Source organism: Zonotrichia albicollis, chromosome 7 (assembly GCF_047830755.1).
Source record: "Zonotrichia albicollis isolate bZonAlb1 chromosome 7, bZonAlb1.hap1, whole genome shotgun sequence".
NCBI lineage: Eukaryota > Metazoa > Chordata > Aves > Passeriformes > Passerellidae > Zonotrichia > Zonotrichia albicollis.
The window spans coordinates 46527649-46553706 of NC_133825.1; the positions used below are offsets into that span (position 1 = coordinate 46527649).

Genomic DNA, 26058 nt, shown 5'->3' on the forward strand with positions numbered 1-26058 from the left:
GTGCACTTCACTCAGTTTTGTTGCTGGTACTCCAGAAAATAAGCACAGCTGAGTGACTCCAGGGCAGGTTAAATCCTCCCACTGCGTGCACAGAACAGGAGGAAAAAGGAGCCTTGAGAGCAGAAACCAAAAGCACCATGGCTTTAAATCAGAGCTGCAGAGGAGTCTGCAAGACAACTAAGCTTTGGTGCCATTTGCAGTCTGATCTGCATTGGTCAGGTACTGAGAGAAAAGAGAAACTACAAAATATGGAAAAGTTATTTATTTTTAAAAGCTTGTATTGCTGCTCCCACTGTGCTCATTGATCTTTATGGAGCCCAAAGCTTCACCTGAGAAAAGAACATTGGGCCATTTGCTTTCAGGTATCAGAGCTAGGAAATATTTAGAATTAATCTTGCTCTTAATAGTAATTAGAATATTTTCTTTTTTAAAAAATTATTAACCTTTCTAAATTACAGCAACATTTTAGATATGTTTCCATTTATTTCAATAAAGATTTTGCATCCATACACATGGAAGTGAACACATCTCCAACTCACAGGCAAATATAAAGCAGAATGAGTTTTACAGAGAAGCAGATAGGAAACCACTAATTGTTTTTTTTTTTGCCCAACTTTGATTCAGCAAATGTCTCAAGTCTCTCTCATGGTGACAGCACTGCTTGGCAGAAACTTTGCTGCAGCAATACCAAAGAACTGAACATCATGATGATCTGCAGGATTGTTTTATTAGCAATTTTTACAACTCTTCAGTATTACTATTCAGGATTTCAGTTAAATCATACAGTGTTCTAAACTTTAAACACTTATTTTTTCTCTCTACACAGAATTCCTCACTGAAGTGGAAGCTGAAAAAACACCAAACCTGCAGCAATACAACTTCCACACTCTGGCATTTGTGGTTTTAATTTCAAACATTCTCATTGTGGTAGCTGTGATACTGAAGCATCACAAGCACCAGGGAGGATACAGGTATCAAAATGTCCAGAGCTCATTGTAACTACTTCTGGAGATTTCTACTTAGTGTCAACTGCTCTTCATATTTGTCACCCAGAGAGAGGAAAAAACAAAAAGTCATTAAATTAACAGCATTGGAACTCAATACTCAGAAATTCATTTTGTTATCAAATAAAAAATCCAAACCCAAAAACATCTCAATTTAATACTCTGTCTCAAGTTACTGAGTTGTAAAAGTGTGCATACCTCAGGACAGACTTTATGCCTTCACAGGTACAAAGTACAAGATAATTAAGATAATTTTTTGTCTTTAAAAAAATCTTTTTCTCTTTTTGAATCACTTTGAAACTGCACCTGGCAGGAGTTAAGATCAGGGACAACTGCAAGATGTATTTTCAGAGCAGAATATCCTCTCTTCCAAATCTGCTTCTGTGTGTTCACTACCAGCAGGATCTGACAGTCTTCAAAATACATCACTTTTCCTGGAGAGGGAAATATCAGGCAGAGTAAATAAAGACAGTGGCTTGCACATGCTTATGCTGATTTTGAGTCAACACTTGCTTCCCCATCAAGAGCTTCTGTCAAAAATGTTTGTGGGGATTACCATGAAGTCCCTACACCCTTCAATTTGCACCCCAGAATCCAAGAACAAACAGAATGAAGTTTGAAACTCAAGCTGCCACAGAGGAGGGGTTTGGAGTCACATTCCTACCTCCCCAAATGACACCAAAACTGATCCCAACAGGTTAAAGGAAATGTGATGCAGCAAGGAAAACTCCTCTGGAGCTGCCCCAGCACATCTGTCTGGGAGCAACACCCACTTGAGAGGAGCCATGGCTGAAGTACTTGCACTTCTTGGGATAATGAAACCTGGATAAAGCCTGCTGAGTGTGCAATCATTTCACTTGTTCCTGCACACTCAGCCAGCTTAGGAGGGAAAGAACTATCAGAATCTTGTTTTATGCATCTCTTAAGAAGCCTGGATTCCTAATTTAGGTGCCTGTACAGCCAACAAGGCTTCCAAAGGACCCAGGCTGGGTTCACATTCCCCCAGCTCTCCAAAGACAGCTCCACCAACTAGGCAATCCCAAATCAGGCAATGACAATCCAACCTTCCTTTTAGAGATGGAACAACAAATGTCTTCAACAGGAGTGCCAATAAAGCAAAAGCACAAACTGCATTCTGTTCTACTGACAACACACTTCTCATCAAAATTAATACAACAAAAAAAATGAGCTGATTACATGTAGGTACAAAGATAAGCAGTAACTCAGTTTATTTAGAGCACTCCATTGTTCAAACTGGAACTGGGGGACTGCTCATACAGCTTCTAGCAATGCTCTTTAAATAAATAAGCCACAAAGGCCATACAAAACTCTTATATTTAGGAAAAAACACATTCTTAAGATCTTTCATAAAACTACCAAGTGTGTACAACAGTGGATAGAATTACAGTAACAAAATGCAAGTTAACAACACTGAGGTTCTTCATAGTTTGAACTGCATAAATACTGAGCTTTGTGAAGTGTAATTAATTACTCCAGGTATTCACACTGTGAACCCCTCTATCTCTCCCCATTAGAAAACCCCTCGTTAGAGTCATAGTGTGCTTGGGAAATTTTGTTTGGTTTTGAGTTCTGAACCAAGTCCATCAAGAGAAACATTTTATTGTCTATGTGTGTCTGAAGAGCCTGGATTTGGCAGTCAATATAGTCCATTAGCTTCTTCTCCATCAGATCCAGGTTTTTTGAAATGATCTTTTCCAAATAGGAGCAAATGGGCTGTTGTTCCACTCTGTAAGAAAAGCAAAGACAAGAATAAGTATAACCTACAAGAATAAGTATAATCTATTTCTTAATGAAAAGGGGCAATATAGAGATCTGGGCACATGAACATCTGTTAAATGTAAAATTTCATTTATTAGGCAATGAGCTTTGAAAGGCATTAGGTTTTTAGGACAAGCAAAATACCTTGCCTGCCACACTTTAAATCTAATTTTTTTCATAAACATGCTACTGTATGTAGTCATCTTCTTTCAACCTTGTTTTTTCAAAGGCTCAAATATGCATTAGAGAGCTTAATTACATAAAACAAAATCCACACAAGTCAATATACACAGTTTGTATTCTGTCAGCATGGAAGACTGTTCTTGTCAGCAAAAGTGCTTCAAGAGTTATAAAACTATGCAACTGTCTGGGTTTGTATCTGCATTCTGTACAAATACTGCAGCTGAGATATTCAGTCTCCATTAAATCCTGATTCCCACATCTCAGGGGTTCCACTATTGTTCCTGTGACACCTGCACTGTAAATGCCAACAAGTGAGGAAGAACAGGAAAATCAGTGGGATGATTCACACCAAGTACAGCACAAAGATTGTGGCACACTGTGTGAAAAAGGGAAGCTGTGAGAATTTAGGGGTAAAAGTAATCAAACTGGAAATGTAGTATATGAGAAAGACAAGCTAAATGTGTATGAAAAAACATGCTTTTAAATTACATTAAATGGAGGCAGATGTTATAGATGGATAATGAGATGACTGGCTCTCACAATAGAAAATAACTATTGTGTGAATATTAAGAACAGCTTTAGTGATGTACACTTATGTTATTGTGGTTCAGGTGTCCTCTGTTCTCCCCCTTCCCACCCCTGGATTGTGACCATCAGACAGCCAGGGTTGTCTAAGACAGGTAACACAAAACAGTTTAGTGACAAATGATGTGACTTCTTCTGAAAAACTCCTACATTCAAAAAAGTTGTGAAATTCAAAATTTGTAATGTTCATAAAACCACATATTCTAAGATTCACTATGAGAAGAAAATTACATTACACATTTTGTTTAAACCTGTCAGTAAATATTCAATACTACTTGGAGAGATTCACCAAACATAACTCACCCAGCACTCTGAGCAGTCTCCTCTTTGGCCACTGCACTCTTCCCGAGGTGCCTCTCTCCATCCCTGAGCCGAAGGTGATTCACCTGAGTGCACAGGTTTTGAAGAAAAGGAAGAAGCACCTGTGGGTTGGCCAGGTTTGGAGTTTCACCTGCTTGCTGCTGCACGTGCAGAGATCCCATGACTTTCAAATCATTCCTGAGGTCAGCTGCATTTTGCTGGGTAGGAAGTCTTTCAGAATCCAAAGTATTCCCTGTTTCAGGTAGCTCTGAGTTCAGATCACGAGTTATTTTCACATCTTTATACACTGCCTCACTTGTTAAATGATTTTTAACAGGCAAAGGTTCACTGGCTGGTGGACTCAGTGATGACTGCAGAGCTGCTCTGTGCATTCCATCTAGTGCATGGTCACCTCCAAAGTCAGAATTCCTCCCCATAATCCAACTGAGCTTCTCTCCAAAAGGGAAACTGTTCTGAAGGGGAGAAAAACCCATTTGAGTATTTGAGATTTCAGCTATACTGGAAATTATACAGCAATAACACCAGATCCATTATAACCCTGCACTCTACTAGCAAAGGTTTTTAAAATAATTTTGAACTGCATTTTTTGTTAAGTATGAAGTATTAATTATCTTGTCAGTGTCTAAGTAAGAAAAGAGCTTTACTGACTTCATTTTTACCATGCTGTGTCCCCAAAACTGAATTGTTGACATAAGATGGATTTAGGATTCTTATAAATATATATATACATATATATACATACACACACATATATATACATACATATATATATACATATATATACATATACACACACACATATATATGTATATATATATATGTATGTATATATATGTGTGTGTGTGTATGTATGTATGTATATATATGTATATATATAAAATGACCACTAAAGAGACAAACCAACCCATCTATCTACACCCCAAACATTCCAGGGAAAATGCCCACCATCCTTAATGAGCAGTGAAGCTTAAAATTACAACAATACTAATGCTAACATTAATAATAATAATATTATCCTGGAGAAAATAGTCTTTACTCCCTGCACTCATTTGAGTGGCAACAGTTAAATCAGGATGAAAATGGCAGAAAGTACAGATTTAAAAAAAAAAACAAAATAGCAGAAAGTACAGATTAAAAAACCCCAAAATCTTTTTAAAGCATTCCTAACTGGTGAAGTGTCTGTGGAAAAGTGATTTACCTTCTGCTGACACCGGACCATGTCCATGAGCTGCTGAGCACCTGGAGACAACTTAGATCCCATGGATTCCATTATAGTTTGCACTCTGTCTAGATCTATGCTTGAGCCTAGTGAGGGAAAATCAGTGGCTAGTTTTGCAGACACTGCTTTCACTTCTAGAATTATTTTATTGATGAGTACTCTGTGTTTCTCACCAAAGGAGAGCAGCTATTGCAAGAAGGAAAAAAGGAATACTTTGGTTAGGGAAAAAACCATTTCATGTTTTCCTTGTACATAGGGGACAATGCATTGCTCTTTGAGTCTTGGGAAAAACTGTGATGAGCTCTTTTCCAGGGAAATTAAGCCAATTTCTCTTTGCTATTGTTCCCCATAAAATTCTGACTGGAACAGAGGTGCCTGAGTACCCCAAAGACAAATTTCTAAGCGTTTAAGAGCAGTTGCCACACAATTTTCACAAACTTATTTAACACCAGACCTGACAGCTCTAATCACAAATCTGCAGTTTATCTGGGTTATGTTTTTTTTCTCTAAGACTAATTTATCTGTAGCACATAAGTCTTCACAAAAAGAAAACTGACATCAATCTAAAAGGAGCACTCTGCCATCAACACAAAGTACCAGCCAACAGATTTTTAAGTGATTATGTCAAGAGATGAAGTGTATAAAACCAATAATTTTACTAAGAGCAATGCAATTAAGTAGATTAAGTGATAAAAAAGATAGGAAAAAAATTAAAACAATGCTGTTCAACTCCCTACCTTAATTCTACAGGAGGCTGCAGGGCATTCAAACTTAAGGTACTTGTGGTATAAAGTAACCTCTTCAGTTTCACTAGAAAAACAAAATAAACAAGCTGTGACATCAATTTACAAGGTACTTTTCTTTTGTAGAAATACACTATATTGGTAAATATTTAGATAAGAAACAAGACTGACTGAAACACGTTTCTAATGCAGATTTGTGGTTCCCAACAGCACTTTTAGTTTCTAGGTTTTAGCAGTTTTTTTACTTTCTAATAGCAGCTTTAGTGCTTATACACAACTTGTAATGAATCTTATGAAATATTTATGTAAAAATTACTTGTATGTGTGCTTGCACTGTGCACTAGAGAAGCTTTTGAGGTTCAGTACATTATTCACCCATCCTCCCTGAGGCTCTGAGTCGGCTGGTTTCTAGTTAGCTAATTAAGCAGCAGATGTGCCATGTAATGACTTAAAAACAAAATAGAAACATCGCTTTATTTCCCCCGGCAAAGCATGGAAGGAAGTGTTGAAGGGGAAAACAAAACCTTCTTTTTAAAATTTTCTCTTTTGTTCTTTGAAGTTGACATGACTACTTATCACAGAGACTTTCAGAGAACTCAAGAATGGGCTGGGTTGGAAGGAACCTTTAAAGACACCCAGTGCCACCCCTGCCATGGCAGGGACACCTCCCACTGTCCCAGGCTGCTCCCAGCCCTGTCCAGCCTGGCCTTGGGCACTGCCAGGGATCCAGGGGCGGCCACAGCTGCTCTGGGCACCCTGTGCCAGGGCGTTTCCACCCTCATAGGGAATTTCTTCCCAATATCCCATCTAACCCTGCCCTCCGGCAGTGTGAAGCCATTCCCCCCATCCTATCTCTCCAAGCCCTTGTCCAAAGTCCCTCTCCAGCTCTCTCGCAGCCTTTCTAAGCAGTGGAAATGGCTCTAGGGTTTCTCCAGGCTGAACAACCTCAGTCCTCTCAGCCTTGTTACAGACATCGGGTCTGGAGCAGGAGCATCACCTCACAGACACACACAGAGCAGAGTGCGGGCCCCGCCACTCACCCCGGGGCCGGGCGGGTGCCGCGGCTCTGTCCCCGGCCGGTGCCGCAGTACTCCTCGCCCACGTACACCTCCATGTTCCGGGCCTGGCTCACGATGCCCACGGACACCATCTCGGCGCCGGGCCGGCATTGCAGCCGCAGCTCGCAGGGCTCCTCGCCGCCCTCCCGCCGCTCCGCCAGCACGGCCTCGCCGCTGCGGGGGGGAAGCGACACGCGTTGTCCCCTCGGCCCCGCTCCCGCCCGGCCCAGCCCGGCGCCCCCTCTCGCCGCCCGCCGCCCTCACCCGGGCTCCTCGCCGTCCCCCGCACCCCGCCGCAGGCACAGCGCCCGGGCCAGGCCGCCCGGCGGCGCGCAGGGCCAGGAGCACCGCGCCGACACACAGCGCGGCTCCCGGCCTCCCTCCTCCGCCTCCTCCTCCTCCGCCGCCGCGCAGCCGCTCGACATCGCGGAGCCGCGGGCAGGGACAGCCGGGACAGCCGGGAGCGGGGCAGCGGCACCGACCGACCCTCAGCGGCCGCCGCCGCCGGGACGCGCCTGCGCAGCGCGGGGGCTCCGCGCGTGCGCGCTGGGCAGCGGCGGGAACCGCCCGAGGGAGCACCGGGGGCGGGAACGGGGAACGGGGAAGGGGACCGTCAGCCTGGGGGGACGGGACCGTCAGCCTGGGGGAACGCCACCCTCTGCGGGGGAGCGGCCCCCTCATCCCGGGAGAACGGCACCCTCATCTCCAGGGACGGCCCTCTCAGTTCGGGGAGCGGCACCCTCAGCCCCGGGGGAATGGCACCCCTCATTCTAGGAGAACGGCCCCTTCATCCCGGGGGAACGGCACCCTCAGTCCGCGGGAATGGCACCCCTCATCCCGGGAGCGGCCCCCTCATCCCTGGGAACGGCACCGTCAGCTCGGGGATGGTCCAAGGGGCGCAGAGAGTCGGAGTTAATTCTCATGGAAAACACCTTGTGATATTACTGAGTCCAATACATGACCCGTGCCAACCTTATCTTGGCTACGTCCAGGTTTTCCTTAACCACCTCTGACTCCCGCACCTCCCTGGGCAGCCCATTCCAATGTCAAACCACTCCTTCTTAGAAGAAATTGCTCATAATGTCCACCCTAAACCTCCTGTGGTGCAGCTTAAGGCAATAACCTCTTGTCCTGTCACTGGTGGCTTGGGAGAAGAGACTGAACTTGTGCCAGGAGACGTCTAGGGTGGATTTTAGGAAAAGGTTCTTCCCCCATAGTGTGATCCAGCTCGGAACAGGCTCCCCTGCTGGACTCAACACCTCAAAAGTCTTTTCCTACTGAAATGGTTCTTGGATTCTGTGAAACTTGTTGATATGTCAAAATTTGGAGCAGCGGGATTCTCCCGAGTTGTGTACTCATAGTGCACCGCACAGGAAAGGCTATGAATAAAAGAGGCCATCAATAAAAGATGGGGTTCATTTAATTTGCAGTAGGATCTCACCTTCTGGACTTGGGGAACGCTGCTCCTGTGGCACACACAGACCCAGGGAATGAGGGTGTCAAGTTCTGCTTCCAGCAGTGCTCAGTGCAGGAATTTCAGGCTGTTCTCAGTCTGTGACTCTCTGGAAATGGACCTGGATGGGCTTTGACAAACTAATACTGCAAATACAGCCAGCATGCTGCTTTTTGTCACTTAAAGCATTGTTTCATAGCATTTACCAGCAATGGAAAACTGAATTTTCTCTGCTTTAATCAAAGAATTAATTAAAATTAATTAATGTAAATGCTTGAGTGTGTCGTCGCAGTTTCGTTTTTGTGTTTCTAAATGCGTGTGATACTTCTGAAATGCGTTGCAAACTCATCCACTTTTAGAAGCGTTTATTTTCTGCTTTTGGTGATAATGTGGTTACATGGAAGATGACTGATCCTGGAGGAGCAATGATCTGCACAAAATTATGGACATCTGGTGAGGAGAATTGTGTTTAACACAGGGTAGAACTGGGTAGACTGGGTAGAACCTCTGTTTTGGGGATTTTCATGTGTTCATGTGCATTATATTTTAAAGTAAAGATGAAAAAAATTGAAGACAATAAGCAGAAATTTCAAAGAGTAAATTGATTCACATTAGTTTTTTTATTGAGCTGGCAGTAGCCAGGATAAACATCCTAAACACTGCATTTGTCAGTAGCAACATTTTATGTTTCTAATCTCACATGATCTCACTGTGGGATGAAAGTCCTTTGGAATAAACCAGTTTGATCCTGACACGGGACTCACCAATCAGCATTTAAGAATGTGCTGCTTTTTATTTGCATTAGGCTGTCTGACCAGTTTTCTCACAAGCCCAGTGGATTAAATTTTACTTCCCATTTCCTCAGCAGAGATGCAGTATCAGAGAGCTTTTTCTCTTGTTTACCTTTGGAGCAGACGGTTCTCGGTCTTCTGGTTCCCTGCAGAGCAGCCAGAGCCAGCTCAGATGCTGCAGTAGTTTCTCTGGGAAGTCATGTTAATGCACAGCTTCTTTTTGTTCACTTTTGGACTAATTTTTACTGGAAAACCTTTTTGGATAAAAGGTAAGCTTTCTTTTTTTTTACATATTCAGAAAGTTTTCTCCAAGTCTGCTTGGACACTGATTGTAATGATGCAAACCTTTGACACTGTGCCACAGCTCTCCCTGTGCATCCCTGCTCATTGAGAGAATCTTGGAAAAGATTATAGCTTGAAACTTTTTATAGTTGAGCTCTTTTTGGGGTTTTTTCCTCCTGGATGTCATAGGTATGTAAATCCATCATTGTCTGGTTGTGACAACTGCAGTTGGTGCCACTCTCACCAATAGTAGGGATGGTAGAAAAACATTTCTTCTTCTCTGATGTGAGGGAAATTCCTCCAATTTCACTGGAATTTTTCATTAACTCATTTCCATTTACGATTTGGCTTCACATTTTAGATTTAAGTGTAACACCTGAAATGTTTCTTAGAAAGTGATGTTTTTATGACGTGCATCAAAGATGGTTTCCTGCTTTCAGGTGTCAAAATTTGAATTGTTAAAAGAGCATCTCCATGGTTAGTTCAACACACACTTGACTCATGAAACAAAATGGATTTTGTGATTTAGATAATAAAATTATTGAAGATTAAGAAGAAAATCACAACATGAAGTGCTGATATTCTTTTCAGATCGGTTTGCTAATATCAGCTTCCACATTTTGATTGCAATTGCAGCCTGTACAGTTAAATATATGCTACCTGCACCTAGCTTTTAAAAATCCTGATGCTATCTAACAGGTAGAGATCATCATTACACTGGAGAAACCTCCTCACTTTGAATGGCTGGTTGTGTGACTTTTGTGCAATTATGAATTCCTTTCACAGGAATGGGGAAGCTGAGGGTGACTTTGTACCACTGTAAATGTGAAGAAATCTCTTTGTTTCCTTATAAAAGAACAATTTAATAAGGAAGAAACCACTTTCATTGTTAAAAGTCATATAATTGTTGATTCTGTTTAAAGCAATGGTTGTGTTTCTGTTGATCAAACCAGTCGATGAGCAGACAGGAAAAGGAAGATTATTTCAACTTTACACAATTTTTAAAGTCACTGGAGATTGTTTTTGTCTTTATAAAACCATTTACCTGAAACCAGATACTTGGCAGCCTTCTTATCTTTAGCTTCCTGCATTAGCATGTTGTTCTGGAGATAATTCTGATATCATGTAAAAGGCTACAAACCTTTTGCAAAGATCTGACTGTTGCTAGAACAAACAAAATGCAAGATTAGGCAATGGCAGGAGGCAGCATGGTGAGCCATGTTTTCTAAGGAAGGGAAGGGAAGGGGACAAATTGTTTCCAGAGCACAACTAAAAGTATTCCTTATTCAGGACAATGGAAAAAAGACAAGGCCAGCTGTACCAATTTTCTGTGGTACATCAGATTAAAAGTGTCAGTCATGGAGGAAAAAATGAAAAAGTCACAAAGTTAATAATCCTGAATATGAGAGAATTAAGATTTTGTTTAAAGGCTTTGATAGTTTCTCTTTGTGTGCCCCAGAATACCCCAGCTTCAATCTGAAGTAACTTTTTTCAAAGTCAGGTTGATCATTCCTGAGCTCTTCACTCTTTCTCCATTTCTGGCTGGATCAGAGTAGGCTTTTGGCTATCACCACTGTGCAGGTGCCAACATAATGCCTTATCCTTTCTGATTCTTTACCAATTTCAAACTTTATTTTCAGGTGGATCCTCTGAACACACATCCAGACTTTCTACATTAGAAATAATCATTCCTCGAAGTCTGACAGGCAGAGAGAAACATCCCCCATTTTCTCATGAGGTTTGTTATTGTGATTTTCTTTTTTTCTGATTGTTGATGCTGTCCTTCATTACACTTACACACAATGGATGGTATATAGAGATTTTTGTAATGAAGTGTGCCCCACATTTTCTCTTCTGATTCTTAGTGTTTTCAGCTAGTTTTAAGTAAATTTGTTCCCACAAAGGCCTGTGATTTTACTCTGAGTGCCTTCCAAACTTCTAATCCTGTTAATGACCTTGTAAAACAGAACTGAGAAGAGACAGGAAGCATATTTTCATTTCTTCTGAGTCAGATTAGGTGTTGAACCTGAGCTGCCATCCATGCTGTCCGTGTTCTGCTCTTTGGGTAAGAACCAGAGGATTTCAGCCATGTGGCACCCGAAGGATAAAAATGGTCCCACAGAGTGGCACAGGTTAAAAGATGAGTTAAAAGAGAAACCTGAGCCTTAATTCTTCAGTTCTGAGGTAATTTACCGTTGTGCCAGGTACGAGTTCATTTACTGAAATAACTGTTAATGAAACAACATTAGTCATGTTTGTGCAAACCAAATAGGTGATAAAAGACTGGGACTCCTTTATCTGATTTACATAAGGAGTGTCACAAAGCATGATGTGGTACTGAGCAAAGAGTGCATTCAGGGACTGAGCCCTCCTGTCTAAATGAAAATATAGATTCAGAGAATTTACACTTTACATAGGAGAGAATGTTCACTTTGCTGCTGAGAGTTTGAAATATGAGAGTTAGGAATCTTGTGATTTTTTACTTAAAACCTACACAGTAGTTGAGCCTCTCTTGTCAAGCAAAACATGGAATAAACACAACCAAATAGAAAAATCACCTAATTAAGTGATATATTTTCTTTTGCTTTCAGGAGCATTCAGATGACAATCTTTCTTACTCAGTTAAAACCAGAAATGGAACATACCTCCTAAAGCTGAAGAGAAATAAGTATGTGATAGAGTGTTCTAAGGATTTGTCTTGTTTCGGGGTTAGTTGCATACAGAGAAGAATTTTTATACTGTAAAAATTCAGAAGAAACCATTTAAATGTCAGATTGTAGCAACTACAAAACAACTCTGTTCAATACTGTTAAATATAGTGTCTCTGTTATGGTAATATCTTGTAAATAGAAGGGAATAAAAGTTTTTCTAGCTTTGAAGAAATTAATTTTGACTATTTTTTTATTAGCAGTGCAAGACAGAACATTTCAGAAAATCCTCAGGAAAAGTTAGAATTCAGTTCAATATTAGTTTTTATTAGCAGGTCAGAGGGATTTTAGCTCTGTTGTATTTTAAGAAATGTTTCTGTTTCTCTTGTTCCTCATTCCTGAGCCTGTAATAGACCAGGTCCTTATGCAACTGTGTTTGCTTAGATTCCATTCTATGGATATTTTAGTTAAAATAAATTAGTTTCAAAATAACTTCTTTTCCAAAAAATCCAGCTTGTTTTAAAGCATTTTGTTTCATGTGCTTGGATTTTAATAATAATTTAGCATTGAGTGTGCTGGTAACAGAATGTTAGACTCATTTCTTGTTTCTAGACCATTAAAAGAGCAGTAGTTTATTTTTGTTTCCAGAAAACTTCTCAGTGACAACTTCAAGCTGTACACATATGGGGGAAATGGGAAACTGCAGGCAACACCATCTAAAAATGAGGTATTGTACATAATAAAACTTCCCCTTTGTGGCAGAATTTTCTCTGAAAAACCAGGGGAGCCAAGAAAAAATAGATTTGCTGGGAATGAGACTTTTGTGAGTTTTCACAGTGGAGCATTTCTATTTAACAGTTACCAGTGATCTAAAGATGAGGTTCATGGGGGACTGGGCTTTTGTGGGGTGCAGCACCCCTGTTCCCCAGGGTATGAAAGGATTTGCCAGGAGATTATGCCAACCCTGAATTTGAGCCACCTTTGCACAATATGCAATTTAAAGTGCAATGGCAGCATCAAAGCTCTGTAGTTTTTAAATAGCTTTTTTTAAAATGTAGTTTTTAAATCCTTTATCAAACAGACCTTATAAACACTTCTAAATTTAATTTCATCTTTAAATTGCACATGAGCTCAGTGAGCCTTAATTGGGTGGTTTGTGCATGAAAGATCTCCTCAGAGCAGTTCTTAAGCAGGATGAGCAATGTAGATTAAAAATATAAAAATATTTTATCATTTTATAAAAATAACATTGAAATTTATAAAAATCTAAAAGATAGTGATGGGTTAAACAAAAAAGCTGGCTGTGTTCTAGAACCAAGGGACCAAAGGCTACTTTAGGTTCTCATGTCAAGGGATATTCTCCTCTTAGAAGGTCAGGATTGCTTTCCAAATAGGGAGCTCTGTAAATTTCTAACAGCCAGCCCTGATGTCATGGAAATAATGTGGTTAGTTAGAAAATGAGTTTGCAGTTGAAGGCAGCCACCTTGTTGTGTCACTAATGATGTGGGTTTGTTGCATTTCAGACACACTGTTATTACCATGGCACTGTTGAAGGAATTGCTGACTCCACACTTGCTCTTAGCACATGTGATGGCCTTAGGTACTTCCTCTTCCTATTTTTTTTAATATTTCACCTTTTGATGAAGCTGAAACTCATTACAGGTTTTATAGTTTTCCTCAACTCCCACTTTTTTCCTCTTTTCCAAAATTCCTTCACAGAAAAGAAGATAATATGAGAGAAATTGTAATAAATTTAGGGAAAAACTGGGCATGACCTGAGGCTTCCAGATGTGAATGTTGTGACCAGAGATACCTTTGTAGAAAAAAAAATCGTACCTTGATGAAGCTTTTGTTGAACTTAAAACACTCCTGCAAACAACTTTGTCTTATGAATGGGCACATTTCAAAAGACAAACCATTTCCATGAAAAAATTTTGTCCAAATTTGAACTGGTTCTTGTGTTTCAAATACAATAAAATCACAAATGGGATAAAATTCACCCATGGCAGTTCTTTAAATGAATAGAGGGCTGAAAGGACCCTTTGCATCAGCTCTGTACCCACAATCCAGACTCATTTACTAACAATTTACTAACAATAGTAACGTTTACTGTTGGCTTCATTATTTTTTTTCCTTCCTTTTCTAACTGATTCAAGAAGCCCACACTTGTTGAGTATTTTAAATAAGTTCTGTTTTGTCTTTTATTGTAAAAGACTGAATTGTCTTTTATTAATATATTATATATTTTAATATAATTTCAAATAATAATTTATTTCTATATAGTGTCTAAGTATCCAGCTGTTATTCATTCATCTAGTCATAACCAGGAGGGAAAAATGATGAAATAATGTTTTATTCTATTATGATTGTTAGGGGAATTCTCTACATTGGAGGCAAATGGTATGGAATGGAGCCCCTGAACACATCCAGCACATTTGAACATGTGCTTTATGGACTGGAAGATGAGCAGGGTGTCCCCTTCCACTGTGGGGTGCTGAATGGCAGCCTGGAGCATGAGATGTTCGTGAAGCCATCTGTGAAATACACATTTTCATCAAACAGTACCTCCAGCAGGGACAGGCTCCTCAGGGTAAATATATTTCTGTTTCTCCCTTGAGCTGCACTCCAAGGCATCTCCAGGGCTCTTGGTGGACATTTCCTTGTGGCCTTTGTTGCCTTCTGATACAAGGCAGGCGGCCTGGTTTCAGGAAACAGCACGCCAACCCTCTTCTCCAGGGTCACTCGGGCCTAAGAAACACGCGGACACCAATGTGGTGGAGGATCAAAGGCCTTTATTCTCTCTTCCCGTGGGGTTTTATAGTCTAGGGGGCTTCTACGTCAGGTGAGGGTCTGTCCTTACTATCTATGGTTAGTAGGGATGGAAAGTTACCTGGGCAAGTGGAAAATTATCAGAATCTGGTTCAGGGGACTACATTCCTATGTTAATTTTCTTATCTAAGGGGGCAGGGGCCCTGTCTTCCCGTAACATCACGAGATCTTCCGAACGCCAGGCCCTATCTGCTACAGGCCTTTCCATGGGCACCAGGCTGGTGGGAGTCCTGCTGAGGAAATCCTGGAGCAGAAGAAGCACAGTGAGGAGCTCACCCAGCAGGGTCTGGCCAGGGCAGCTGTGGGCAGGACATGCAATGCACAATCTGCCATTCAGCTCATGCATGCCAGTGTCTGACCTGCTGGGAATTACTGACACAGAGATGTTTGTGGGGTAATCTGACACAAATTGAGGCCACGTTACAAAATGCAGCATTGCAAACTCATTATGTTAATTTGCTGTGCTTTCTCATTTGCAGGAGAAGCGAGCTGTCCTGCCCCAGAAGAGCTATGTAGAGTTATTTGTGGTTGTGGATCACAACAGGGTAATTATATCATGCAACACTAAATACATTTTATTCTTTTGATCATTTTTCCTCTCTGACATTGTTATTGTATTTTACAGTTTTTGCTGAAGAATTCTGATTCTGCTGCAGTGCAAAAGGAAACAGTGGAGCTGATTAATTATGTTGATGGGGTAGGTGAGATAAGTTGCCTGGATTCAGTAGTTTCTATTTTATGATAGCATTCAGAAGAGCAGCTTTCTTTCCAAAAGATATGTTTATGTACTTTCATAAAGTTTTCAGTCATACTTCATTTTATATTCTAAATATTTTTATTTAGTTTACAATTTATAAGTATTTTATACTTCACTTATAATTACAATTATCCTGTATTGAATTTCAAAGAAACTGAAGTTATGTCCTGGTCACTATGTTCAGCTTGTTGTTCACTCAGTAGTAATTAAGTCATCTTTCAGAATTCCGTCAGAACAGCTAAGAGACATTAATTATCTTTTTTTTTAGATGTATAGTGCATTAAACATCCAGATTGTTTTGGTTGGATTAGAGATTTGGACAGATGCCAACCACATAGCTGTGCTGGATGGTTCAGCTGGGGATGTGCTGGGTAGATTTGTTTCTTGGAGACAGAAAGATCTTCTGAAGCGCTCAAGAAATGACGTTGCTCACCTCATAATGTAAGTTTGCATCCAGTGGCAAAACCAGCCATGCTGCCAGTGTTAATGTATATGATTTGGGGCTTGTATATTCATTAAAATATACCTGGAGTAAAATTCTCTGCACTTCCAAAATGGTTTAACCTGGAAAAATGACAAGGAAGTAGAATGGATTCTTAAGAGTTAATCAGCTCCAGGGACAGGGTGACCTCCAGAGGTCCCTTCCCTCCTTAGCCTTTCTGTAATTGAGTGCACTGACACAGCAGACTTAAGGGATTGATCATTATTTTCAAGTTCTTATTCAGATATTCATTATTAATTAGAATAAAACCCTGCTGTGGTGATAAATTCCTTCTCGACTCCAGGAAGACCAAATTTTGCCTTGCAATATTTCTTTCCAGCTTATCAGTGTCTTTTAGTAGAAATCATGAACTTTGAACCCATCTCTAACACCACCTCCAAACTGCTCTTGTTGCAGAGGGAGAAGCTCCTTCAGTGGATCCATTGGAATGGCTTTTGTGGGCTCTGTGTGCTCACATGTCCAGGGAGGGTCAATCAGCACTGTGAGTACATCAGCATTTGGGTATGGGAGAAATTGGTCCTGGTCCTTGGCCTATTTTCACCCTGGTCATGGAGTTGGCTCATTTCTTTCATGGTTTTTTTTACTTAAAGAGTTGTGGGTTTTTTATACCTTTTTTTTTTTTCCTTAAGTATTTCCCAATTTCTTTGTCAAATTCCAGCCTATTTGGCTTATTTAAATTCTTTTGGTCATCTTTTGTGATTCATCAAACTCAATATTGCATAATCTCCTCCTTATACCATTGAAGTTTATAACCACAGAGGTGTTGGGATGGGAATGCAACTACAAAATAATCTTTAAATAGAAAGTGAACACTGTAGTCTCAAGTGTCTGGAATTCTCACAATTAGACTGTAAACAGGCAAAAAAAAAAATTAAAAATTAGTATAAAACTATTTTTTTCTCCACCCTTGGGGCAGAACCAGTAACTGCAAAGGTTCCTGTCCTTAAAGTATGGATGCCACAACATTGTGGACAATCTCAGAAGCAGATCCTGTTCTTTACCAGTACATTTGTTGTTGAAGACTCCTTTGAAATCAATGTGATCAATGCATCAACAGTGTTAAAATAGAACAGAATCACAGAATAAAACCTGCAGTGGTGATCCAGACCATCTGCCAACTTATTATCCAGAATGTGATCCTCAGGGAAGGAGTGGCAGAATCTGGCCCTACCTGAAAATAAAATTACAAATTTTCAGTCCTTGCTGCTTTCACCTTGCAATACAATTCGGTATCCTGCCTTCTCAGTCCCTGAGAGCTTTGTGGTGGGAGTAAATCACTGGGGACAAACAGCATTTTCCACAGTTTCACTGTTTTAAACTTGATTCTCTTTATTAGCTGAATCATGACAAAATGTTGCGGCATGCCACAGTAGTGGCACACGAGCTGGGGCACAATCTGGGAATGAAACATGATGACAAGAGGTGTCCTGCAAACTATATCATGCACAGCACAGATAAGTAAGATTTCCACTTATTTCATTTAAATAATTTATTTTGTTTGCAGTGACTATGCCTTACGAGCTGTGAAACTCCTGTGAATCTGGAAGAGTTTTAGTGGATGGGGAGTTGTTTGAAAACTTTGATCACAGAGGTGGAGTCACTGACTTAGTATTTGACATCATTTTAATTTATATGAAATTCCATCTGTTTTCTGACCTAATCATTCTTTATTTGTAACAAAAACATATTCCTAAAAACATGTTTGGACTTAATTATTTTTTTAATAATAGTATGTTGCTGGGGTTTTTTCACCCTGTTGAGAATGCTTTACATGTACTCACTGGGTTTGTGCAAATATGAAACAAATTATTTAACAATGAATTTTAAAAAAACCTTCTTGGCTTATGTTTCCTTCAGTTCATTTATTCTTTGGCTTCCCCTTAAGAGAAAAAGATCATAATATTTTATTTATCCCCAGTTGTATTAATAATCAGGGTAACTGAACACTGGACAAAACTACTCTAGGAAGGGGCATTCCTCAGTTCTTAGGGACTCCAAATTAAGATGAATGTTTTCCTGAGAATATTTTTTAATCAAACATTTTTACACTCAGTATAGAATTTCTGAGGCCTGTTTCATACAGGACACCAGAATAGTTAATCTGATGGTCTCTGGCCTCTAAAAGCATTCATATTAAAATAGTATTTTAAACTTCTGGTACTGCACTTTAAGGCAAAGTAAAATAAAAATTAACTGGTTTATGATCTCCTAGCATCATGAAATACAATATTTATTATGGAACAACAATATTTTAAGAGCTTGAGTTGCATGTTCTCCTGTAAGCAAAATATTTATCATAATCCAATATTATCCTTTCCAGTGGATCCAGGAATTTCAGCGCCTGTAGTGCTGATGATTTTGAGGCCTTTATTCTAAGTGGAGGAGGAAACTGCCTTAGGAATCCTCCCAAAACAAGCAATGTGTACAAAGAACCTGTCTGTGGTAATAATGTGGTTGATAAAAATGAAGAATGTGACTGTGGCAAACCACAGGTAATGCATCAAATTGAGCTGAATACTTGTTGTATATTAATTATATTATATTATATTATATTATATTATATTATATTATATTATATTATATTATATTATATATCATATCATATCATATCATATCATATCATATCATATCATATATCATATCATATTGTTCTATATAATACTGGCTTAATTGCATTATTATCTGAGGCGTTTTCTTTGTAATTTTTCATTTTTGCAAGCAATATCAAAATAAATATTAGTAAAAGTTTCAAATTATGCTTTGATTTTCATGTGGGCTCAGTTAAGGGCTGTTGGACTCCACAGAACCTTGAGGCACTGCTGAGAAAGAAGTGAAATTCTTGGGTGTGGGACACCACTGGGTTTTGTGCTGGTTTAGCATCATGGATATTTCTGTTCCATGACAGAAGGTGTTTATCTATAGAACATGGATAGGTTTGTCAACTGCAACCCTTCAACTTTGCCTACACAAAATTACTTTTAAGAGTCACATTTGCATGGTCAAAATGTCCCTCTAAGAATGGGAGATATTGGTCATTCTTCACAGGGTAAAAGTGTCTCAAAAAAGGCAGCAATAAATCAAAAGGCTGCCAGCAAGCCCTGGTTGCATTGGCATCCCTGTGCCACAGCCCATCAAAATTGGTGTTTTTCTGCTGACTTGTACAAACAAAACACAGCAGCAGTGTCTGCTGGTTCTTTTTACAGCAAGAAAATGTGAGAATCTGACACTTATTTAAACTTTGGCTTGTCCATCCACGTGGACTGGTGAGTGCTTTCCTGGCTGTATAAATAAAATTCTGTTCCCTTTCCATGTTCTCAGGAATGCTCCAACCCCTGCTGTGATGCTGCCACCTGCAAACTCACCCCTGGCTCTCAGTGTGCTCAAGGACTGTGCTGCAAAAACTGCAAGGTGGGCAATGCTTTATTAAACTCAATTGTTACTGTTCATTGGGAATTTTTAGTGTTTGAAAAGAGCTATCCTAGTCCTCTTGACATATTTTCAAATGACATTGACTAGTAAGAGAGTATGAAAGAAGAGAAATTGTCTTACAAATGTTCCCAGTTGTTTTTGTTTCACTCTAGACCTTCCTCCGTTGCAATACTAAAAGTGTTCTCCCTCTTTGGTCTAGTTTAAAGTGGCAGGAGCAGAGTGCAGAGCCAAACAAGATGTCTGTGATCTCCCTGAGTACTGCAATGGAAGCACTGCCTACTGCCCAGATGATGTTTACATCATGAATGGTCACCCCTGCAGCAACAGCAAAGCTTATTGCTACTATGGGCTGTGCCAGAGCTTTGATGCACAGTGTGAATCCATCTATGGCAAAGGTAGGCTTGGCATTTAATATAAACCCATTTGTAGGCTCCTGATAAATATTTCCAATTTTTCTTTCTGGTGTTTTTCGGACACCTTACTGAGATTCACTATTTTTTTTTTTTTGTACAGGGGCACGAAAAGCACCTGATATATGCTTTGAAAAAGCAAATATTAAAGGAGATAGGTTTGGGAACTGTGGGATGAAAGGTGGAGTGTACAAGAAATGCCCTGTCCAGTAAGTCACTACCAAATCAAAGCTAACCTTAAAATCTTCAATGTAAAAAAAAAAAACTTTGTTACAAAGTCTTAAAATGAGAGATTTAAAAGAATATTTTTTAAATGCAAGCTAAAAAGTTGGAATGGATTACAGTGATCCTGATATTTACCTGTTCACCTTGTCTCAGAGTATCCTTCATTCCAAACAGGCACAGTCTGTGTGGGAAGCTGCAGTGCACCTCTGTCAGTCTCCAGAACCTCCCGGCCTGGAGCGTTGTCAATAATGCATCTGGGGTTTTGTGCTGGTCCTCTGACTTTGACCTGGGATCAGATATCCCTGATCCTGCCCAAGTTCATGATGGCACAGCCTGTGGAGAGAACAAGGTAAGAGGAACCACAGCAGCCTGACGGAATATACACCAGGTGGAAGGTTCTGAGCTTCCAAAAATATTCCCTGGCTCTCTTGTTTATATGATATAACACAATAAAAATCTTTTGGGATTAATACATGCAAACAATTAATTAGCTGTTCAAAAACTGGCGTGCTACATTATCAAATTACTCCATCAAAGTGCATCCACAGAGTTAAGCAAACCTGAGACCAATAAAGTTATAAAATTCTGAAATACCAAATGTTATATCAGTCCTTTTTCTTAACATGTAAGTGAAAGCTTGTAAACATATACACTTGTATATTTATAAAAGGATGGGATTTTTTACAGTTTTGTGTTTGCAAGACACTAATTACTTGTTGCAGGCCTGTTTAGGTTTTGAATGTCTCGATGCAAGATTTCTGGGCTACAGCTGTGATGTAAAGCAGAAGTGTAATAATAATGGGGTGAGTAGATGGTGCTTTGTGTCCTGTTTCTAGACTGTGCAAATTCCCTGCTTTTAAGCAATAACCAAGCAGGTGGCTTTGCTTTATCCTGATCTGTATTAAAAGTTAAATCCATGGGTTTTACCTGTAGTTTGCCAGAACACTGCAAACCCCTTAGCACTAACATTGAGAGGCATTTTGTCTCAATTTCCCAAGGGAATTTTTTTTAATATTACCGAGCTGGTGAATTACAAAAGGAAAATATTCCTTTGAGGATGATGATCTGGTAATTCATGATTTATATATGTCTCTGTGAAAAATCAAAATGGAGTTCAAAGGTTGTAAAACTAAGAAGGTTTCTGGACTGTGATGAATTGCAGGCAGATAACACAAATGTTAATTTAGAGAGAATTACCACGGGGTATCAGAATCTGAGAATTACCACAGGGTATCAGAATCCCTCTGTGGTTTGGGGTGTATGGAGGGGCAGTGCTTATTCCCAGTTAATATTTCATGTATCTCCATGCAATACTGTGCAGCATTTTTTATTTCCACATGCAATTCCACGCATGGAACTCCGAATCCATGCCAAAGGTTTGAGTGGCCACTCTCAGGGAGGCGTTGTTTGACTAATGAGGTGTTGTTTGACTAATCCCTGTGTTTGGGCTGTAGGGGTGTGACAACCCGGGGGCTGTCCCTGCCTGACTCACGAGTCGCTTTTGTTTGAGCTGCAGGTGTGTAACAACAACGGGAACTGCCACTGCAATCCGGGATGGGCCCCTCCTTTCTGCAACCAGTCTGGCTACGGCGGCAGCATTGACAGCGGCCCAGCTCACAGAGGTAGGACACTGAAACTGGCCCTTATTCTGCCCCAGGGACTGAGAAATAATCTGCTAATAACATAAAAATAACCTACTAATAACATTAAAATAATCTACTAACAACAAAGAAATAATCTACTAATAACATAAAAATAATCTACTAATAACACATTAGTGTTTTTTTCTGTTGCATGAGATCCAAATCATGGACTGACTCGAAGAACAAACATTATTATTTGATAATGAAGTAGCTTTTGCTGGCCTTTACACACAAAATGGTTTCCATCTCTTTGTCTAGAAGCAAAGTTCATAATCTGTAGTTTTCTGAGGAAAATCTCTGTTACTTTCTGCGGAACTTCAATGGATTTTACTAAATTTGTACTTTGGGAAAGGGAAAAAACGTTTTGTATTTATTAAAAGTTTAGGAAGGCAAAGCAAACATGCAGAGCACTTGTGATAAGCAAATACAAAACGAATTTGTCTGCTTCAGAATTATTGAAAACATTTTATGGAAAAGGAGAAACATTGCATATACATAGGGTGGGCAAGGCAGAAAGAACTTGTAAGGCCAAATCCTACTTTTCTGATTGCAAGATGTTATAAATTTTAGTGAAACTGTTAATTCTATTCTGCAACAATTTGAAGATTGTATTTTTTAAAACAAAAAGAAAGCTTTAATATTTTAAATTCCATTATTTCAATTCTTTTTCCCTAGATACATCGCTTCGGGATGGGCTGCTGATTTTCTTCCTCCTGGTGCTGCCTGTAGTCATCCTCATTGCAGTAGCAGTGTTTAAACGTGATGCAATAAGGAGAAAACTTTGCAGGAAAAGCAGAGCACAGCACAGGTATTTCCCTTCTCCCAGGTGCTATTCCAGCATGAGATTGTGCCCCAGGACAGTGCAGCAAAGCTTTATCTACACAAAATATTCCACACCTCCTACAGGACAAGCTGCCCTGCTAACAGCAGCAGTGGGGAGTTAACAGCCCATCCCTGCTCCTTGGAGGTGCAATCCAGACACTCCACTTGTCTGTTCTCAAGCGTTTTTTCCCCAAATCCATTGCACTTCCCTAGTTTTTGTTGATAATTGAATTGTATGGATGCAGGGGCAGAGCATATTGAAATTGCTGTCAAGTCCAGAGCAGGATGGACTCAAAGCAGAACCCAGAGCTCTGAGCTGTGGCTGTGTGCTTGGAAAATGCTGGAGCCCTGAGGGATTCCTGATGATGTGGTTTCTGTTTCAGGGATAGCAATGGGCAGGAACCAAAGCAAGGAAACAGAGCAAGTCATGAAACAGGAAACAATCAGGTAAAATAGATGGAGACTTGGATTATTTCATGTTGGGTAATCCTGACTGCACAGTGCCTTTTCCCCAAAGCATTAATCATGACTTTGGGACTTTCTGATACATTGAAACACCTCTGTTATTTCTTGGGCCAAACACTGGGGATGCTGCTTAGCCAGGCTGTGGGTCTAGTTCTGATAAAACTGAATAAAAATTATCAAAACAAAATGTTGCAAGAAAATATGAAGAAAGCCCCAGCAAATGAGAGCCAGTTCTAAAATGACATTAGCTTAATACTGAAGAATTATCTACACTTTGTGTTTTCTGCTAACCTGATTTTTTGCAATGTCTTTTCCAGCCTGCTGCACCCAGTCACAATATTTTTACCGTATTGCATTTTCCTGGTACAAGGTTTGTAGTGTTTAAAACCTTCTTCACTTCATCTTTCCTATGTTTAAAACCTTCTTCACTTTATCTTCCCTATGTTTAAAACCTTCTTCACTTCATCTTCCCTATGTTTATGTTGCTGTAAGTGAAGTTATTGATGTCCTGTGTCCTGCTTAGGGGGACTTTTCATGCAGCATCATGAAATAGATTAAAGATTAGATTAGATTTAATTAATAGATAAATTCCATTTAAATTAATTAGGTTAATTAATATATTAATTAGATTTAATTAACAGATTTTTCATGCAGCATCAAGCATAAATTAAAGGCTTGAAGGAAACATATTGGCATAAACACAGGTAAATGCTGCAAGGGAGAGGAAGGGGCAGAAAGAATTAGTTGGAAATGCTAGAAACTGCATAAAAATGCTAAAGAACCAGTTTGTAAAAGTCAGGTGTCTCAAGTCATGAGATACTAAACCCAATGTGTTTTCCACACTTCAGGCAGCCAGTCCAAACCCAGCCTCCTGCAGCTTCCTCAAGACCTCAGCGACCCCCAGTCCCACCTAGACCAATTGTCTGAGACCTCTCTTGGGAACCCTCAGCCAATTCAGGCAAAAAACTGGCCTGAAAAACAAATGAAAGGATTTCAATGCTCCAGTGCTCTCCTTGTGCAGCCAAATTGCCTTTGGGAAGCAGGTCCCTCCTGGCCCTGGGTGCCAAGGGGCTCTGAGCACAGACTGGGGACACCCCAGGGTTTTGCTCCTTGCTGCTGGCTGTGTTTGTGCCTCCTCTACCTCACCTTTTACAGACCCTGGAGATCATTGTGCACAGGAGTGAACCTGGGGGAGTGCCAGAGAACAGGACTGGCACTGCTGCCTCCCCCTCAGGCCACAGAGAAGTGAATTCTGCTGTTCACAGACATCATTCAAAGATGGGAGATCTGCACTTTACCTCCTGGCCTCTCCTCTCCTCAGGGTCTGCAGAGCCAGCTTTGGGGACACTCCCCGTGCCCTGCCCTGACACCTATGTCTTGGTTTGCAAAGCCAGGTCTCTGCTAAGGAAGGCAGGAGCCTCCCTGAAATGGAAAATGTAAACCCCTCCCTCTGAATTGCTATAAATTTTAAATTAAGGGGCTCTCAGGCAAAGATATGGGAGCAGGGATAACAGTTCTTTACTAGGGAAGAAAATAAAAAGATAAAATAAACGACACAGTAAACCAAAACAACACTGCCAGAGTCAGAACACAACCTGACATGCAATGGTAGCAGTCCAGTTGGAACTGTGCTGCAGAACTCCTGGAGTGCCACCAGCCCAGAGCCCACCTCTCACACCCCACCAGCCAGGTCAGCTTGCATTTCAGGTCATTTATAAAAGTAACCTCACCTGGGGACACCAGAAACTCTGTAGGTCATGTCCTGAGTGTGAAAGGTCCCATCCATACCTGTTACAGAAAATGTGGGATGTTGGGAATAGCTCTGCAGCTCCACAGGGTTTACTGGGGGTGGCAGCTTGGCCTTTTTCATAGAAATTGCTTCCACCACAAAAGCAACAAATTTAACTTTTGTCATTCTGAATAGGACAGTTAGAAACCAGCACTGATTTCAAATCTATATCCCCTGTATGGAGGGATATAGATTTCCAAACAGGCTCCCTCAAATGTCTCTGTGGGAGATGGATGCAGGAAATCCAGGGAAATCTCCACCAGCTGCAGTGCAGAGAGCACCTCACTGCCAAAACAGAGCTCTGGGTGTGCATCCACCTTCCCTGGGCACTGCAGCACACCCTGGCTGTGCTCATGCAAATCTCAGAGTGCAAACTGGGAAAAACAGTGAATAAATTACAGGTTTGCCTCACTGAGAGAATATTTCCAACCCTCAGATGGCCACATCACTGAAGAGCTGGAAAAAAGAACCCAAAAGGGATTGCTGGCAAAAAGTCTGAGTGTTCCAAGGTGTCTTCTTTGATCCCTCAGAATCTCTAACTGTTCTTAGTAAATATCCCTGTCATTTAGACCTCAAGTATGATACAACATTGATTTTATTTATTACATGACAATTTAAAATAAATCCTCAGGGGCAGCACACGTGGTTGTATCTGTGTTTTGTGATCACCACAAAAGGCACCGCGGGGCACGGGGGATGGCTCAGCCTTTGATGCTCCAGGGGGGGCTAAAGGGAATTCTCGTGCTTATTGTGATGCCAGAATCGGGTAAAAAATGAGGAAAACCAGAACCAGGTAAAAAATGGGTAAAAACCAGAATTGGGTAAAAGAACTGGGTAAAAAAATTTGATAAAACAAGAATTGGGTAAAAGCAGAACCAAGTAAAAAATTGGGTAAAAAGCAGAACCAGGTAAGAAATGGGTAAAAGCAGAATTGGGTAAAAAATGGGTTAAACTACAAAAGGGTAAAAAAATAGGTCAAACCAGAACCAGAACCCGGTGAAAAATGGGTAAAAACCAGAACCGGCTAAAAATTGGGTAAGACCACATTTGGGTAAAAAATGGGTAAAAGCAGAACTAAGTAAAAAATGGGTAAAAAACAGAACCGGGTAAAAAATGGGTAA

At 40.4% G+C, this 26058-nt stretch overlaps 3 protein-coding genes across 3 annotated transcripts in view; 2 read left to right on the forward strand and 1 right to left on the reverse strand.

Moving 5' to 3' along the window:
- The window catches only part of DMBT1 (deleted in malignant brain tumors 1), a 61124-nt gene extending 59087 nt beyond the window's left edge, over positions 1-2037 (forward strand). Inside the window, 2 exon segments of the mRNA XM_074544199.1 lie at positions 827-971; positions 1953-2037. Of these exon segments, the coding sequence (XP_074400300.1) occupies positions 827-971; positions 1953-2037 (230 nt within the window).
- On the reverse strand, positions 709-7428 carry C7H10orf88 (chromosome 7 C10orf88 homolog). The gene is made up of 6 exons (XM_074545347.1): positions 7157-7428; positions 6875-7066; positions 5829-5901; positions 5071-5277; positions 3855-4324; positions 709-2751 (listed from the first exon to the last, which is right to left on the reverse strand). Exons 1-6 carry the CDS (start codon positions 7315-7317, stop codon positions 2523-2525), a joined length of 1332 nt encoding a protein of 443 aa, XP_074401448.1. The 5' UTR covers positions 7318-7428; the 3' UTR covers positions 709-2522.
- Positions 7429-9335: 1907 nt separating this feature from the next.
- Positions 9336-25571, forward strand: LOC102061572 (disintegrin and metalloproteinase domain-containing protein 9-like). Its single transcript, XM_005494849.3, has 22 exons — positions 9336-9405; positions 11059-11156; positions 12010-12086; positions 12715-12793; positions 13590-13666; positions 14440-14656; positions 15375-15440; positions 15521-15592; positions 15921-16093; positions 16551-16635; positions 17491-17612; positions 18475-18646; positions 19473-19562; positions 19783-19978; positions 20097-20202; positions 20393-20567; positions 20941-21021; positions 21735-21840; positions 22537-22669; positions 23067-23130; positions 23466-23518; positions 23997-25571. The coding sequence occupies exons 1-22, from the start codon at positions 9336-9338 to the stop codon at positions 24073-24075; spliced, it is 2391 nt and encodes a 796-aa protein (XP_005494906.2). The 3' UTR covers positions 24076-25571.
- Positions 25572-26058: the final 487 nt, after the last annotated feature.